At 60.3% G+C, this 13,557-nt stretch overlaps 1 protein-coding gene across 1 annotated transcript in view; it reads left to right on the top strand.

The window, feature by feature from the left end:
- Nucleotides 1-13,557, top strand: part of LOC135976643 (maestro heat-like repeat-containing protein family member 2A) — a 31,168-nt gene that overhangs the window by 16,503 nt on the left and 1,108 nt on the right. Inside the window, exons 6-20 of the mRNA XM_065573511.1 lie at nt 699-850; nt 1,230-1,373; nt 2,521-2,610; nt 3,110-3,188; nt 3,339-3,452; nt 3,902-3,975; nt 6,822-6,941; nt 7,279-7,389; nt 8,319-8,457; nt 8,760-8,800; nt 9,052-9,193; nt 9,804-9,856; nt 11,857-11,964; nt 12,190-12,309; nt 13,173-13,295. Of these exons, the coding sequence (XP_065429583.1) occupies nt 699-850; nt 1,230-1,373; nt 2,521-2,610; nt 3,110-3,188; nt 3,339-3,452; nt 3,902-3,975; nt 6,822-6,941; nt 7,279-7,389; nt 8,319-8,457; nt 8,760-8,800; nt 9,052-9,193; nt 9,804-9,856; nt 11,857-11,964; nt 12,190-12,309; nt 13,173-13,295 (1,610 nt within the window). The remainder of the gene's footprint in view (nt 1-698; nt 851-1,229; nt 1,374-2,520; nt 2,611-3,109; nt 3,189-3,338; nt 3,453-3,901; nt 3,976-6,821; nt 6,942-7,278; nt 7,390-8,318; nt 8,458-8,759; nt 8,801-9,051; nt 9,194-9,803; nt 9,857-11,856; nt 11,965-12,189; nt 12,310-13,172; nt 13,296-13,557) is intronic.

Below are 13,557 nucleotides of genomic sequence, written 5' to 3'. Positions count from 1 at the left end.
CCGGCGCACAGGGGGCAGAGTCTGTAGCATGACCCCCAGGGGACAGGGGGCGGAGTCTGAACCCCAGGGGGTGGAGTCTGCAGCATGAACCCCAGGGGACAGGGGGCGGAGTCTGAACCCCAAGGGGCGGAGTCTGCAGCATGAACCCCAGGGGACAGGGGGTGGAGTCTGAACCCCAGGGGGTAGGGGGCGGAGTCTGCAGCATGGACCCCGGCGCACAGGGGGCAGAGTCTGCAGCATGACCCCCAGGGGACAGGGGGCGGAGTCTGAACCCCAGGGGGCAGGGGGCGGAGTCTGCAGCATGGACCCCAGAGGGCTGGGGGCGGAGTCTGCAGCATGGACCCCAGGGGGCAGGGGGTGGAGTCTGAACCCCAGGGGGTAGGGGGCGGAGTCTGCAGCATGGACCCCAGGGGGCAGGGGGTGGAGTCTGAACCCCAGGGGGTAGGGGGCGGAGTCTGCAGCATGAACCCCAGGGGGCAGGGGGCGGAGTCTGAACCCCAGAGGGCAGGGGGCGGAGTCTGCAGCATGAACTCCAGAGGGCGGGGGGCGGAGTCTGCAGCATGGACCCTGGCGCACAGGGGGGTAGGTGGGAAATGACCCCTGCAGAGACTGAAGTTCCTGAGAGTGGCAGAGTTGGAACTGCTCTGTAATGAATAATGTCTCACCCTGGACTGAGCTGCCCTTTGCCCCCCCCCCAGCCCTGGAGTGCATGTGTGGGGCAATCAGCACTTACCTGAGGAGCTGGGAGAGGAGCACCTATCCACAAATCACGCTCCAGCGCTTCTCTGCATACCTGCTCCCCATGTACCAGGACCTCATCAGCGCCTGGCTGCCCAGCGAGGACATGGAGGTGAGGGGCTCGCACAGGCGATGTGGCCACGGGTCGCTCGCTCTGCATCTCCCCCACAAGCCCTTTTGCCTCTGGCCCCTTTGTAAGGAGCAGACCCCAGGTGGAAATCTCTCCTGTCTTGGGGTGGGTAATGTCACCGGATGCTAGGGGCTGTGGGGGTGGAGGGCTGAGCAATGGGCTAAGAGCCAGGGTTCCTTGGCCAATGTCCTCCTGCAACCTAGAGGCCAAACTGGTCTCCCTGCTTCTCAGGCTGGTCCCTACCCCTCTCGGTGCCTGAGCCAGGGCTGGAAGGAGAAGTACTGGATCCAGTGAGTAGTGCCGAGTGACTGAGCCGCAGGGGACCAAGCCAGCAGTCACCCCTGTACTCATCTCTGGACAGGTCAAACTGGCTGTCCTCCAGGCCCTGGGGCCTATGCTGAACATCCTGCTGCCCAGGAAGGATCTGCAAAACCAGATCTATGGGGACATCCCCCTGCTCCTGGCTCAGTATGGGGAGAACATCGAGGCCTTTTACATCACCAAGGTGAGGAGGTGGGGGGCGCTCCCTGCAGGGCCCATGGACTATGGCAGCCCCCTGCAGGCTCCGTGGGCCGGCAAGTGAGCTGTCAGATCAGCTGCAGTATGTCGGATGGGGGTTCCCAGGGCTGGGAAGGGGTCCCAGGTCTCCACCACATGCCTTTGCGCAAACACCAACCCCCCTCCTAGGGGGTCAGAGTTAACCCCTGGAACGACCACCACACATAACAACAGCACAACACTGTTCTGTGACCCGGGCAAAGCCCGGAGCAGACCCAGGCCAGGATCCCCAGTAGGGGCACACCTGGCTCGACACACACAGACTCTCTGCCCCGTGCCAATGCAACCCCCTCCCGCTGGGGTCAACCCAGCCGGACCGTGCTCTGGGTGGTGCTGGCGGGCTGGGTGAGCTCAGCGTGGTGGGTCAGTTACTGGTCTCCGCTCCTGTCTGCTGAAGGCTGAGAGTTTACACAAATCCCCTTTTGCCAGCAGCCGGCTCTCCTGCCAGCAGCTCCCGCCCTGCCCCAGCTCAGGGCTCCTGTCCTGCAGCTTCTCTGTTTTCTTTCCAAATTTCCCAGGCTACCCCATTTGTTCAACCCCTCACCCCCAGGGTCAGAGTTAATGCTGTGTGTTTGAGTGGCACTCCCCGCAGCCAATCAGGTTTGTGCAGAGTAGCCAGGGAGGGAGGAAGGGAAGGAGGTCTCTCACCAGCTCCACAAGTGTGCATAGCATACACCCAGCCAGCACCCAGGCTGCAGAGCGCTGAGGCTCTCGCTGTGTGGAGAAGGGCTGGCTGAGAGGCCGACTCTGGACCAGGATCCAGAACTCCAACAGTCCATGTGTCAGGGCTGCTCAGATCTGGGGCTCCGGCAGCCCAGGGGCCCAATTCCCCAATCCCACCCATGTCAGGCAGGAGTGACTCCATCATGGCCAGTGAGCTGCTGCCCCAGGGTCAGAGCAGAATCTGGACTTCTGCACTAAGCAGAATTCCCCCCTTCACCACCCTTCCAGGGTGATGAGAACCTCCTTTCTCCCCAGAGCCTTCAGCCAGGGGTGAAGCAGACACCTCTGTGGCTGATGAGTTGATGTCAGTGCAGCTGGGACCTGCTGCTCCCCTGTGCCGGCTCTGCCTGACATCTCTCCGTCTGTTGCAGGTTCTGGGACAGATCTTGCAGGCCTCTTCCTCCAACAGCCCGATCCCAGAGGTGCATGTGGAGGCCATCTCCCATACGCTGAGCTACCAGGTATGGGGAAGTGGAGCTGGCATGGGTGTGCTGGGGCCAGTAGATCTCAGGGCATCCGTAGAGTGCACAGTGCTCCCCGCCCCCTGTACTGGAGACCTCCCTGTGCCCTCAGCATTCCATACAGCCGGAGTCGACAGCGCTCAGCACCTCGCAGGATCAGGCCCTTAGTGTCTGTGGGCCCAGTTCTCCTCTCTTGTGTGGAGTCCAGGGGCGTTTCTCCTGATTTACCCTGGTATAAGTGAGAGCAGGATCAGGCCCTTTAGTCCCTTCTCAGGGCTCTGGCTATGTCATACCCAGTACGTACCACAGGGCCTTTGCCATTACTTCTTAAGTGTCTGTGATGGTCACATGGCCCAATCCGGTTCTCAATCCTACTCCCAGCCCCATCAGTGTGACTCTGCACTGGAGTCTGAGGAGTTGCAGAATCGGGCCCTGGACCCTTTGGGAGGTTCCTGTTTGAGCGAGCAGGTTCCTCTGACCTGTTCCCATCTCCTCGCAGGTCACTTCCAAAGCACAGCGGCCCTATCGGCTCTGCAGGGAGAACCACACGGAGATTTCCCACGTCTTCCTGCAACTCGGTAAGCGGGTGGTGGTGAGAGGCTGCAGCCCAGACGAGCCGTGCATGGGGTGCCTCGAAGCGCCAGCTGCTGGGTCAGGATCCCTGATTCAGCACGGGAGAAGAGAGCTCACTCCTCACTGTCCATCATTCTGCTTCCTCTTCCCTGTAGCCCGTTCCCATCCATCAGAGCTGCTGGGGATTTTCCATCGAAAACTGGAGATGGGCAGGGGAGATACCCGTGTGGGGATCCTGGCCCTGATGTCATACGTTATTGGTGCTGAAGGTAGGAGCTCAGAGACTTCCCCTTATATCATGTCAGTGCGAGCGCCCGGTGCAGCACGGGGCCCGCTTTGCAGCTTCAGGGCCCGTGGGTCTGGCTGCAGGGCCCTGGGCGTGACCTGCTCCCTGTAGCAATGGACAGTCCCCCCGTGCTCCCATGCTGTGCTGGGCAGACACACCCCAAAGCTCTGCACACTCAGACAATGACGGTGAGCCTGCCTGCCCCAGCCATGGCTGGGAACAGGTGTGGGTGTGGTGCCCCTGCCTGGGGCACTCAGAGATGGGGAGGAGGGGAGTGAGGATGAGCGTGGGAGCCCTCGCCAGGCGGCCTTGTTGGTGACACATGGGTACATTGTTCCAATGGGGGGGGGGACTCTGTGATCCTGCCCCAAGCCAGGAGGAGCTAGTCTGTGGCTCTGGTTCAGTGACGCTGTGTGTCTTTGTCTCTTCCAGTTCCGGGGATGGCCAGATGGAAACACCTGTGCATCAAATCAGTGAAATCAGTTCTTACCGACGGGAGTCCCAGGGTGAGAGAACAACAGTGCTGGCTCCGGGGGAAGCGGGCAGTGCTGGGTGCGGGAGAGGCGGGCAGTGCTGGCTGCGGGAGAGGCGGGCAGTGCTGGGTGTGGGAGAGGCGGGCAGTGCTGGGTGCGGGTGAGGCGGGCAGTGCTGGGTGTGGGAGAGGCGGGCAGTGCTGGCTGTGGGAGAGGCGGGCAGTGCTGGGTGCGGGAGAGGCGGGCAGTGCTGAGTGTGGGAGAGGCGGGCAGTGCTGGGTGTGGGAGAGGCGGGTAGTGCTGGGTGCGGGAGAGGCGGGCAGTGCTGGGTGTGGGAGAGGCGGGCAGTGCTGGGTGCGGGAGAGGCGGGCAGTGCTGGCTCCGGGGGAGGCGGGCAGTGCTGGGTGCGGGAGAGGCGGGCAGTGCTGGGTGTGGGAGAGGCGGGCAGTGCTGGGTGCGGGTGAGGCGGGCAGTGCTGGGTGCGGGAGAGGCGGACAGTGCTGGCTCCGGGGGAGGCAGGCAGTGCTGGGTGTGGGAGAGGCAGGCAGTGCTGGGTGCGGGTGAGGCGGGCAGTGCTGGGTGCGGGTGAGGCGGGCAGTACTGGGTGTGGGAGAGGCGGGAAGTGCTGGGTGTGGGAGAGGCGGGCAGTACTGGGTGCGGGTGAGGCGGGCAGTGCTGGGTGCGGGAGAGGCGGGCAGTGCTGGCTCCGGGGAGGCGGGCAGTGCTGGGTGCGGGAGAGGCGGGCAGTGCTGGGTGCGGGAGAGGCGGGCAGTGCTGGGTGTGGGAGAGGCGGGAAGTGCTGGGTGTGGGAGAGGCGGGAAGTGCTGGGTGTGAGAGAGGCGGGGAGTGCTGACTCCGGGGGTGGCGGGCAGTGCTGGGTGTGGGAGAGGCGGGCAGTGCTGGGTGCGGGAGAGGCGGGCAGTGCTGGCTCCGGGGGAGGCGGGCAGTGCTGGGTGCGGGAGAGGCAGGCAGTGCTGGGTGTGGGAGAGGCGGGCAGTGCTGGCTGCAGGGGAGGTGGGCAGTACTGGGTGCGGGAGAGGCGGGCAGAGAGTGGGCAGCTCAGGCTGAGATTCTCTGACCCAGCATAAACGTCACAGGCCCCGTCCCCCCGTTCCCCGCTATTCCCCCCCGTTCTCCTCCCAACCACACCAGCATCTCCCCATTGACTCAGTGAGTTACTCTTGGTTCTCACTGTGGTGAGTGAGAATCTGGCTCTGTGGGCCGAGGGCAGGGTCCTTAGTGCCTAGTCACTGAGGGGTTCACTCCAGCTCAGTTCCCCCTCCCCATGCGCAGGTGTCATGGTGGGGCTATAAACTGGCTGCTGGGGAAGCCGAGGGGGCAGGTGGCCTGGGGGCTGGCCACAGGTACAGGCACCCAAGGGGAGGGGAGCCAAGCCCCAGGCAGGGTTGTGTGCTGGTTAGTTTCTGATCATGTGAAATTTGGCTTTCTCTTTATTCACATGACCCCAGGGAGAGACCCTGCTGAGTTCTGGCCTTTGCACTGAGTCACCCCCTGCCTTCCACAGCCAAACCCGGCCCTGTCCGGTGAGCGCGGGCAGCAGGGCAGGGCTGGTAGGCACATCAGCCCTGCACGGCTGCACAAGGATGCTGGCTTGGAGGAGCTGTCTGTGGTGCTGAAGGCAGCTCCCTCCCCATGTGCGGGGACCAGGTTCAGGCCCTGATCCCATTGACTCTAATGGGCTGTAGATCAGGCTCTCCGTTGGGTTCCAGGGGAAATCCGGCTCTAGCCCCCTGGGGCAGGGACTCTCTCTGGACTCCCAGGGGCTCAGTGAGGCAGGGTCTGGAGCCAGTGGCTCAGGGGGCTCCCCAGTTGACGGCTGTCCTGTAGGCTATCACAAGGAATGGGCTGGTCCCAGTCCCTTTGGTGCTGTTCTGCAAAGAGCGCCCGCTGATCCCCAGAGTCCCACTGAACCTTTCCACCGCTCTGTCAGACTGGGGCTGGGCTGGGGTGAGTTTGTGGAACCCTTGAATCTCACCAAGCTGGATTCCAAGTTCCTCCCTCGATCTGTGTGTAGCTCACCCGGGCCCAAACCCAGTAAAGAATCCAGTCCCTAGGACCCCTACTACTGTCCCAGCTCCTTGAGTTCTTATTGGGTTAGCCTCAGGCCATTTGGTGAAACAATCCTTCGCTACCTGCAGAGACTGCCTGCCTGCCTCTGTCTCCGGCCAGGGCCCAGCACAGTCAGTGGCAATTCATTCCACTGGTGCCACCACGAGCTACTGCAGCAAAGGGGCTCTCCCAGTTCTAGAGGGACCCTTCTTTGCTATGCACGTTGGTCCTGTCACGGCGCAGGGGCTGGATTTGATGCTTTCTTGCAGTCCCTTCCAACCTGAGATTTCCACGGTGATTTCTATGATTTCCTGCACCAATTTTCTCCCGCCTGCCTGCATTTTACCCAATAGAAAGTCTCTCTTCGCTTGGCTAAGGTTTTTGCAACCCCAGAATGTGCAACCGTTTTGAGACCCATAACATAACCTCAGCACCTCCTTTTTCAGTCTATCTGGTACAAGCAGCGGATACCTGTACCCATCACCCACTGGTTTCCCCATGTTCTATACAATATTTCATCCTTAAACTCCACGCTTTCCCACTGTGACCAGAAAGTTTTTACTGTGGCGTTGTGAGGGGACACAACGTTCCAGGGTGGCTGTGTTTGCCTGTTGATTTGCCAATCACACGCTATCATGAGATCAGGAACTTGTCCGTCTCCTTCTCCGGTCCAGCGGGGCCTAGTGCTGGTCTGTGCAGGGCCAGTGCCCAGCACTGCTGCAGGGACACGCTGGTGCCTGTGCTCCTGCCAGCCGCCTCTCCCTATATCTCACCACCACCAGTGACAGTGTCTCCTCCTGGCCCTGCAGGTGAGGGTGGCTGTCGTGCAGGCCATTGGCACCCTGGTCTCAGCAGGGTACCTGGATAAGGTGGAGGGATGGCCTCTCAATTACATTGCCCTGCAGCTTGCTGTGTCGGCCAACTCGCTGGTAAGGGGCAAGGTCAGCTCTCTGCCCATCAGACCTGGATTCACCCCCCTTCTCCCCTCCCACTAGTTGCTCTTCCTGCCACTCACCTCCATCCCCATGGCATGTGAGTCCCTCCCCCCAGTGTCAAATTGGTGCAAATTGCACTTTGCCACTTACAACCAGTCCTGGCCAGCTCGTCCCGGGCATGGAACGCACTCACCCCCAGATCCCTGGCTAATGGGTTCGCCCCAGAGATGCCGTCAGGACCCTCCCGCCACTCCACGCCAAGTGTCACCCTCCCCCCCATCTGGGAGCTGCTCCCCCACGCAGAGAGTGACCCTGTGCTCATCTTTTCCAGGAGCGTCCAATGCGCAGCCTTCCCCTGGGGGGGCTGCTGGAAAAAATGGTCCAGAAAACCAGCCTGGCCACGTTAGAAATAATCATTGCCTCGGGCAGGGGGATCAGCCAGGTGAGGGACGCCATTGGCGTAAGTGCCGTTACCCCGGATGTACACCAGGCTGAGTGAGAGCAGGACCAGGCCTGGGAGACCAGGGCGACTGATTTCAGTGGTCACTGCTGATTTACATCAGTGCAAGGGGACAATCAGAGCCCGGGGGACAGGCTGTTAATTTTACTGGAAGCAGAATTGGGCCTTGGCCCGTAATTGAACAGTGATAGCATGTGGGTGTTGAGGGGGAGGGAGCAGGGCTCGGATGGGGGTGATGGGGGAGGGGCAGAGCAGGGCTCGGAAGGGGTGAGGGGGAGGGGCAGAGCGGGGCTCTGAGGGGGTGAGGATGAGGGGCATAGAGGGGCTCTGAGGGGGTGATGGGGAGGGAAGAGCAGGGCTCGGAGGGGGTGAGGGGGAGACCAGAGCTGGGCTCTGAGGGGGTGAGGATGAGGGGCATAGAGGGGCTCGGAGGGGGTGAGGGGGAGGGGCAGAGCTGGGCTCTGAGGGGGTGAGGGGGAGGGAAGAGCTGGGCTCTGAGGGGATGAGGGGTAGGGGCATAGAGGGGGTCTGAGGGGGTGATGGGGAGGGCAGAGGAGGGCTCGGAGGGGGTGAGGGTGAGGGGCAGAGCGGGGCTCTGAGGGGGTGAGGGGGTGGGCAGAGCGGGGCTCTGAGGGGGTGAGGGGGAGGGGCAGAGCTGGGCTCTGAGGGGATGAGGGGTAGGGGCATAGAGGGGGTCTGAGGGGGTGATGGGGAGGGCAGAGGAGGGCTCGGAGGGGGTGAGGGTGAGGGGCAGAGCGGGGCTCTGAGGGGGTGAGAGTGCGGGGCATAGAGGGGCTCTGAAAGGGGTGATGAGTCAGTCCACGAGCAGGGACACAGGCTGAGACTGCTTGGGGGGAGCTGGTGGGACAGGATTCACCTAGCCCTGGGCTCTCTCACCCTCGTCTCTGCAGGAGCTCTGGGTACGGCTCCTGGGGTACGTTCCCCGCACCCCTTACACTGATTCCATGACCCCCCTGTGCCGCTGCCTGAGGATCCTGGCCGCGCAGCGGCAGCAGCACAGACAAGCAGCCCACGACTGCAGGGAGCCAGGTCAGTGCAGCAATGCAAAGCCCCTGGGATCACAGCCCCAAGCTGCCCCAATCACGGGCATGGGGGCCCTGGGGTACCCCTGCCTCCAGCACGCTCTGCCCCGCTGCTCTGCCCCGGCCAGGTTCCGGGCAATCCCCTGTGTGGCGTGGGGGTCCTGGAGCAGCCTGGGCAGCGGGGGAGATGCAGCTGACCCATTCCGCTCCCCTCCAGCTGGCCCTGCCCCCATCAGGAGGGCACACTGGCTCTGGAAGAGCAGAGCCCCAAACCTGCCTGCTCACAGCCTTTTTCCCCTCTTTTCCCAGTGGCATCTCCGACTCCCCAGCAGCTGCTGGCCCGGCTCCTGGTGAGTGACTCACACCGAGGGAGGGCCCCATCCCTGGGGAGTAGCCCCTGCAAAGCTCGGGTCCTCATCACCCTGGAGCGAGGGGCTGCCCATATGGGGACTCCCTGACTCCACCATCTGGGCCCCGGGTTCAGGAGGAAGATGCTTAGCACGTTTCTTGCATGGTCCCCATGCTGAACAGGGGCCGTTCTCTCCCCTCCCCAGTATGGAGGAGACTCAGCTGGTGCAAATCACCTCCTTTTCGTTCTCAGGTGCTGTCAGCATCCCCCTTCGAGGGAGAAGGGCGTGGAGTGGCTGCGCTGCTCCTGCTGAACGCCCTGCGCCCTGAGATGTATGGGGACGAGGCAGAGCAGTGGTGGATGGAGATTCCAGCTATGGTCCAGTATCTTGACGGTAAGGGGTGGGGTGGGAGCAGCTGGGATGGGGCAAAGGGAGTGCAGCAGGCTGCACCGTTCTGCCAATGCCCTTTCCTGCCTGCAGCAATGGAGCCAGGAAGAGCACGAGGCCCCTTGGATTGTCACACCCGCAGCCTGATGCTGCATGGTTAGGTCCCTGGATGTCCCATGGGAGGGGTTGGGTTGGATCTGTAGAGCGGAGTCAAGAAAATAACGGGTGAGCAAGCAGAGTGAGGAACGGAGCTGGGAGAATGAGGTGCGATCAGAGCTGAGCTGTGGGGGAGAGAGCTGCTGAGGGCACAGCCAGCACCCTGCAGCCAGACAGGCTAGAGTTGGCTCCTGGGAAACCCAGATGGGACACGTCTTCCCTACGAGGCCGTGCCACATTGGACTGGGGTACCCCTGTCATGGGAGGAAGAGCAGGAACTCCAGTGCGGATGGGATCCCTATGGAGGGACCTGCACAGTGGGTAGGGCAGGAGCTTCAGTGTGGATGGGACCGTGGTGTTGGGTCCCCTGGGAAGGGCAGGATGCCAATGTATCAAGGGGATCCAGAAGGGCCTCCCTGGGGCGCTTGGTTAATGGCCAGCTCTGTACCACTCTCTCTAGGACATAGCAAGTTCTCTCTGGACCAGACCGCGTGGGAGCACAAGCTGTTGGAGGTAACACGAGGGCTTCTGTCATTTTCCCAGCCCCAGAGTGGAGGAGCCCTGGGCTAGTTCCTCATGGAGGGACCTGGGTTCGAGAGTCAGAGTTTGGCTTGGTGTCCTTGGTCAGAATTTCCTGTTGCCCACACTGTTGGGCTGTTAAGCAGCTGCCATGCTCCACCCCAGAGAGGGTTGCATTTCACTGAAAAGGGCGTTCCTGTGTGTGGCTGGAAAGAGCATTGGGACGAGCGTTAGATCCTGGGCCAGGGCTGTCCCTGCTGGCAGTCAGGAGAGTTGCCCCAGCAGGTGTTTTAGCACACTTGCTCTGCCAGTTCTAAAATGCTCAGCTCCTAGTGCCCAGCAGTGAGAGCCCCCTCCTCACTCACCCCCCTTGCATTTATCTGTGGGGGGAGCCCCTGCACTGGGAGTGGCAGCTGGAAGCCCCTGGGCTGGGCTCACTCAGTGCTGGCCCCAGTGTCCTCCGTCTAGGACCGCAGGCCAGGAGGGCTCTGGGGAGGCTGGAGGCCAGGATCCCTCGTGGGGGTGAGAGCAGGGGAGGAGACTCTGCCCCTAAATGATCCCCTGTGACGGGTTCAGTCACAGAGATCCCCTTGGGACTGTCACCTGATGTGCTGAAATTACCTCTGAGCCCGTTTTCCCTGCCAGCTTGGGACTTCCAAAACCACGTCTTGTTGAGCCAGACACGCTAGCCTGCTGCAACACAGACCCAGGGTCTGGTCCACGCCCCCAAAGCTGCAGACTTAACTGAAGACAGCTCAGCTGGTCACCTATCTCCAGCACCCAGACACCCAGTTCCCAATGGGATCCAAACCCCAAATAAATCTGTTTTACTCTGTATAAAGCTTATACAGGGTAAATTCATAAATTGTTCGCCCTCTATATCACTGATAGAGAGATATGCACCACTGTTTGCTCCCCCGCGTATTAATCACTTTCTTTGGGTTTATTAATAAACAAAAGTGATTTTTATTAAGTATAAAGAGTAGGATTTAAGTGGTTTCAAGTAATAACAGCCAGAACAAAGTATCAGAGGGGTAGCTGTGTTAGTCTGGATCTGTAAAAAGCAACAGAGAGTCCTGTGGCACCTTTAAGACTAACAGATGTATTGGTGCATAAGCGTTTGTGGGTGAATACCCACTTTGTCAGACGCATCTGACGAAGTGGGTATTCACCCACGGAAGCTTATGCACCAATACATCTGTTAGTCTTAAAGGTGCCACAGGACAGCCAGAACAAAGTAAGTCACCAAGCAAAATAAAGCAAAAACACACAAGTCTAAGCCCAATACGTTAAGAAACTGATTACAAGTAATATCTCATCCTCAGAGATGTTCCAATAAGCTTCTTTTACAGACGAGACTCCTTCCTAATCTGGGCCCAATCCTGTCCCCTGGTACAGTCCTTGTTAGTTCCAGCAGACATCTCAGGTGGTACGGGGTTTTCTCATGACTGGCAGCCCCCTTTGTCCTGCTCCACCCCCTTTTATAGCTTTGGCACAAGGTGGAAATCTTTTGTCTCTCTGGGTCCGCACCCTTCCTTCTAAATGGAAAAGTACCAGATTAAGATGGATTCCAGTATCATGTGACATGGTCACATGTCATTGTAAGACCCCTAGTCTCCATTCTTCCTGGGTTGGCCCACATGTACACAGGAAGGCTTGCAGGTAAATAAACCATTTACAACCAATTGTCCTAGTCAATGGGAGCCATCAAGATTCTAAACCACCATTAATGGCCCACACTTTGCATAATTACAATAGGACTTCAGAGTTATACTTCATATTTCTAGCTTCAGATACAAGAATGATACATGCATACAAACAGGAGGAACATATTCAGTAGGTTATAACCTTTGTTATGATACCTTACAAGAGACCTTTTGCATAAAGCATGTTTCAGTTACATCATATTCACCCTTATAAGCATATTTCCATAAAACATATGGAATGCAACGTCACACCCCCCCCCCCCCCCCCCCCGGCTCCTTTCCACACAGTTCCTCCAAAAGACCTTGGGGAGGAGCAAAGAGGGCGGCTGGAGCCAGGATCTGAGCCACGAGCTGGGCTGGCAGATGGGCAGCTATGCCAACGCCTCCGTGGAGAAGGTCAGTTCCCAGAGAAAGCCTCTCTGGTGCTGGGGGGCTCTGGGGAGGGGCAGAGGGCGCTGGGGCAATCCCACGCCAGTGAAACCAAGCCCTGCAGTTCCCCCTGTGCAGGCGGGGCCAGCCCCTGCCTGAAGCTAGGGGTCCTGATCCTGGCCTTCACCCCAGCAATGGCACAGACCGCCCCCCCGAGGCTGGGGCTCACCCCTCCCTTGCACTCTCTTTCAGGCTTTCCTCTGCAAGGCGCTGGGCACAGCCCTGGCCATGAGCAAGGATGTGGCTTCAGTGACAGGGCAGCTCCAGGAGCTGCTGCGCATGGCCGACTATCTGAATGGTGCAGAGACAGAGGTGAGGGGCCGAGACCGCCTGCATCCCAGGGCACCCAGCAGCTCTGGAGGGCCCTTCCCCCAGGCAGAGGCCTGTGGCCTTTGTGTGTGATTGGAGCTCCTGGGGGTGACTAAGGAGGAACTGGAGCACTGGGCCCAGGGACTGGGGAGACTAGCTGTGACTGGGAGTGTTGGGCCTGGAGACTGGTTGTGACTGGGAGTGTTGGGCCTGGAGACTGGTTGTGACTGGGAGCGTTGGGCCTGCAGACTGGAGAGACTGGCTGTGACTGGGAGTGTTGGGCCTGCAGACTGTGGAGACTGATTTTCACTGGGAGTGTTGGGCCTACAGACTGGGGAGACTGGTTGTGACTGGGAGCGTTGGGCCTGCAGACTGGAGAGACTGGCTGTGACTGGGAGTGTTGGGCCTGCAGACTGGGGAGACTGGTTGTGACTGGGAGTGTTGGGCCTGGAGACTGGTTGTGACTGGGAGTGTTGGGCCTGGAGACTGGTTGTGACTGGGAGCGTTGGGCCTGCAGACTGGAGAGACTGGCTGTGACTGGGAGTGTTGGGCCTGCAGACTGTGGAGACTGATTTTCACTGGGAGTGTTGGGCCTACAGACTGGGGAGACTGGTTGTGACTGGGAGCGTTGGGCCTGCAGACTGGAGAGACTGGCTGTGACTGGGAGTGTTGGGCCTGCAGACTGGGGAGACTGGTTTTCACTGGGAGTGTTGGGTCTGGGGAGACTGGCTGTGACTGGGAGTTCTTGGCCCGGGGACTGGGGAGACTGGCTGTGACTGGAAGTGCTGGGACGGGGACTGGGGAGGCTCCGGGCTGTTCTGGAGTTGCTGATGGCTTTCGACTGACCCCGAGCTCTCTGCTCCCAGTGCCTTGACTCCTGCCTGCAGCTCTGTGCCAGGGAGCAGCTGGATGCGATCCTGAGAGCTCTGGGTGACTTTGAGGAGGAAATGGCAGAGGGGGAGGATTCCTGGCATCTCAGCCTGTGCAAGGTACAGCACTCCACTTGTCCCAGCCCCCGGCCCTGTCTGCATGGAGCTGTTGGCTGGGGTCCGGGCCAGCAAGGCACAGGCTGGCGGTGCAGAGGGGCTGGGCTGGGTTAACCAAGTTTCTGATTATCAGAGCCCAAAGCTGGCCCAGGCAGAACCATGGTTCTGATCCAAGTGGGCCCTGTCTGGATTTGGAGATGAAGCCACTCTGTAGCCACATGGAGTGATCACCTGAGGGAACTGGGTAACTAGGCAGGGGTGAGGC

The sequence above is a fragment of the Chrysemys picta genome, chromosome 19, assembly GCF_011386835.1.
Source record: "Chrysemys picta bellii isolate R12L10 chromosome 19, ASM1138683v2, whole genome shotgun sequence".
Taxonomy (NCBI): domain Eukaryota; kingdom Metazoa; phylum Chordata; order Testudines; family Emydidae; genus Chrysemys; species Chrysemys picta.
Note: the sequence above shows the minus strand (reverse complement) of the source record. Positions and strands in the feature narration are given on the sequence as shown.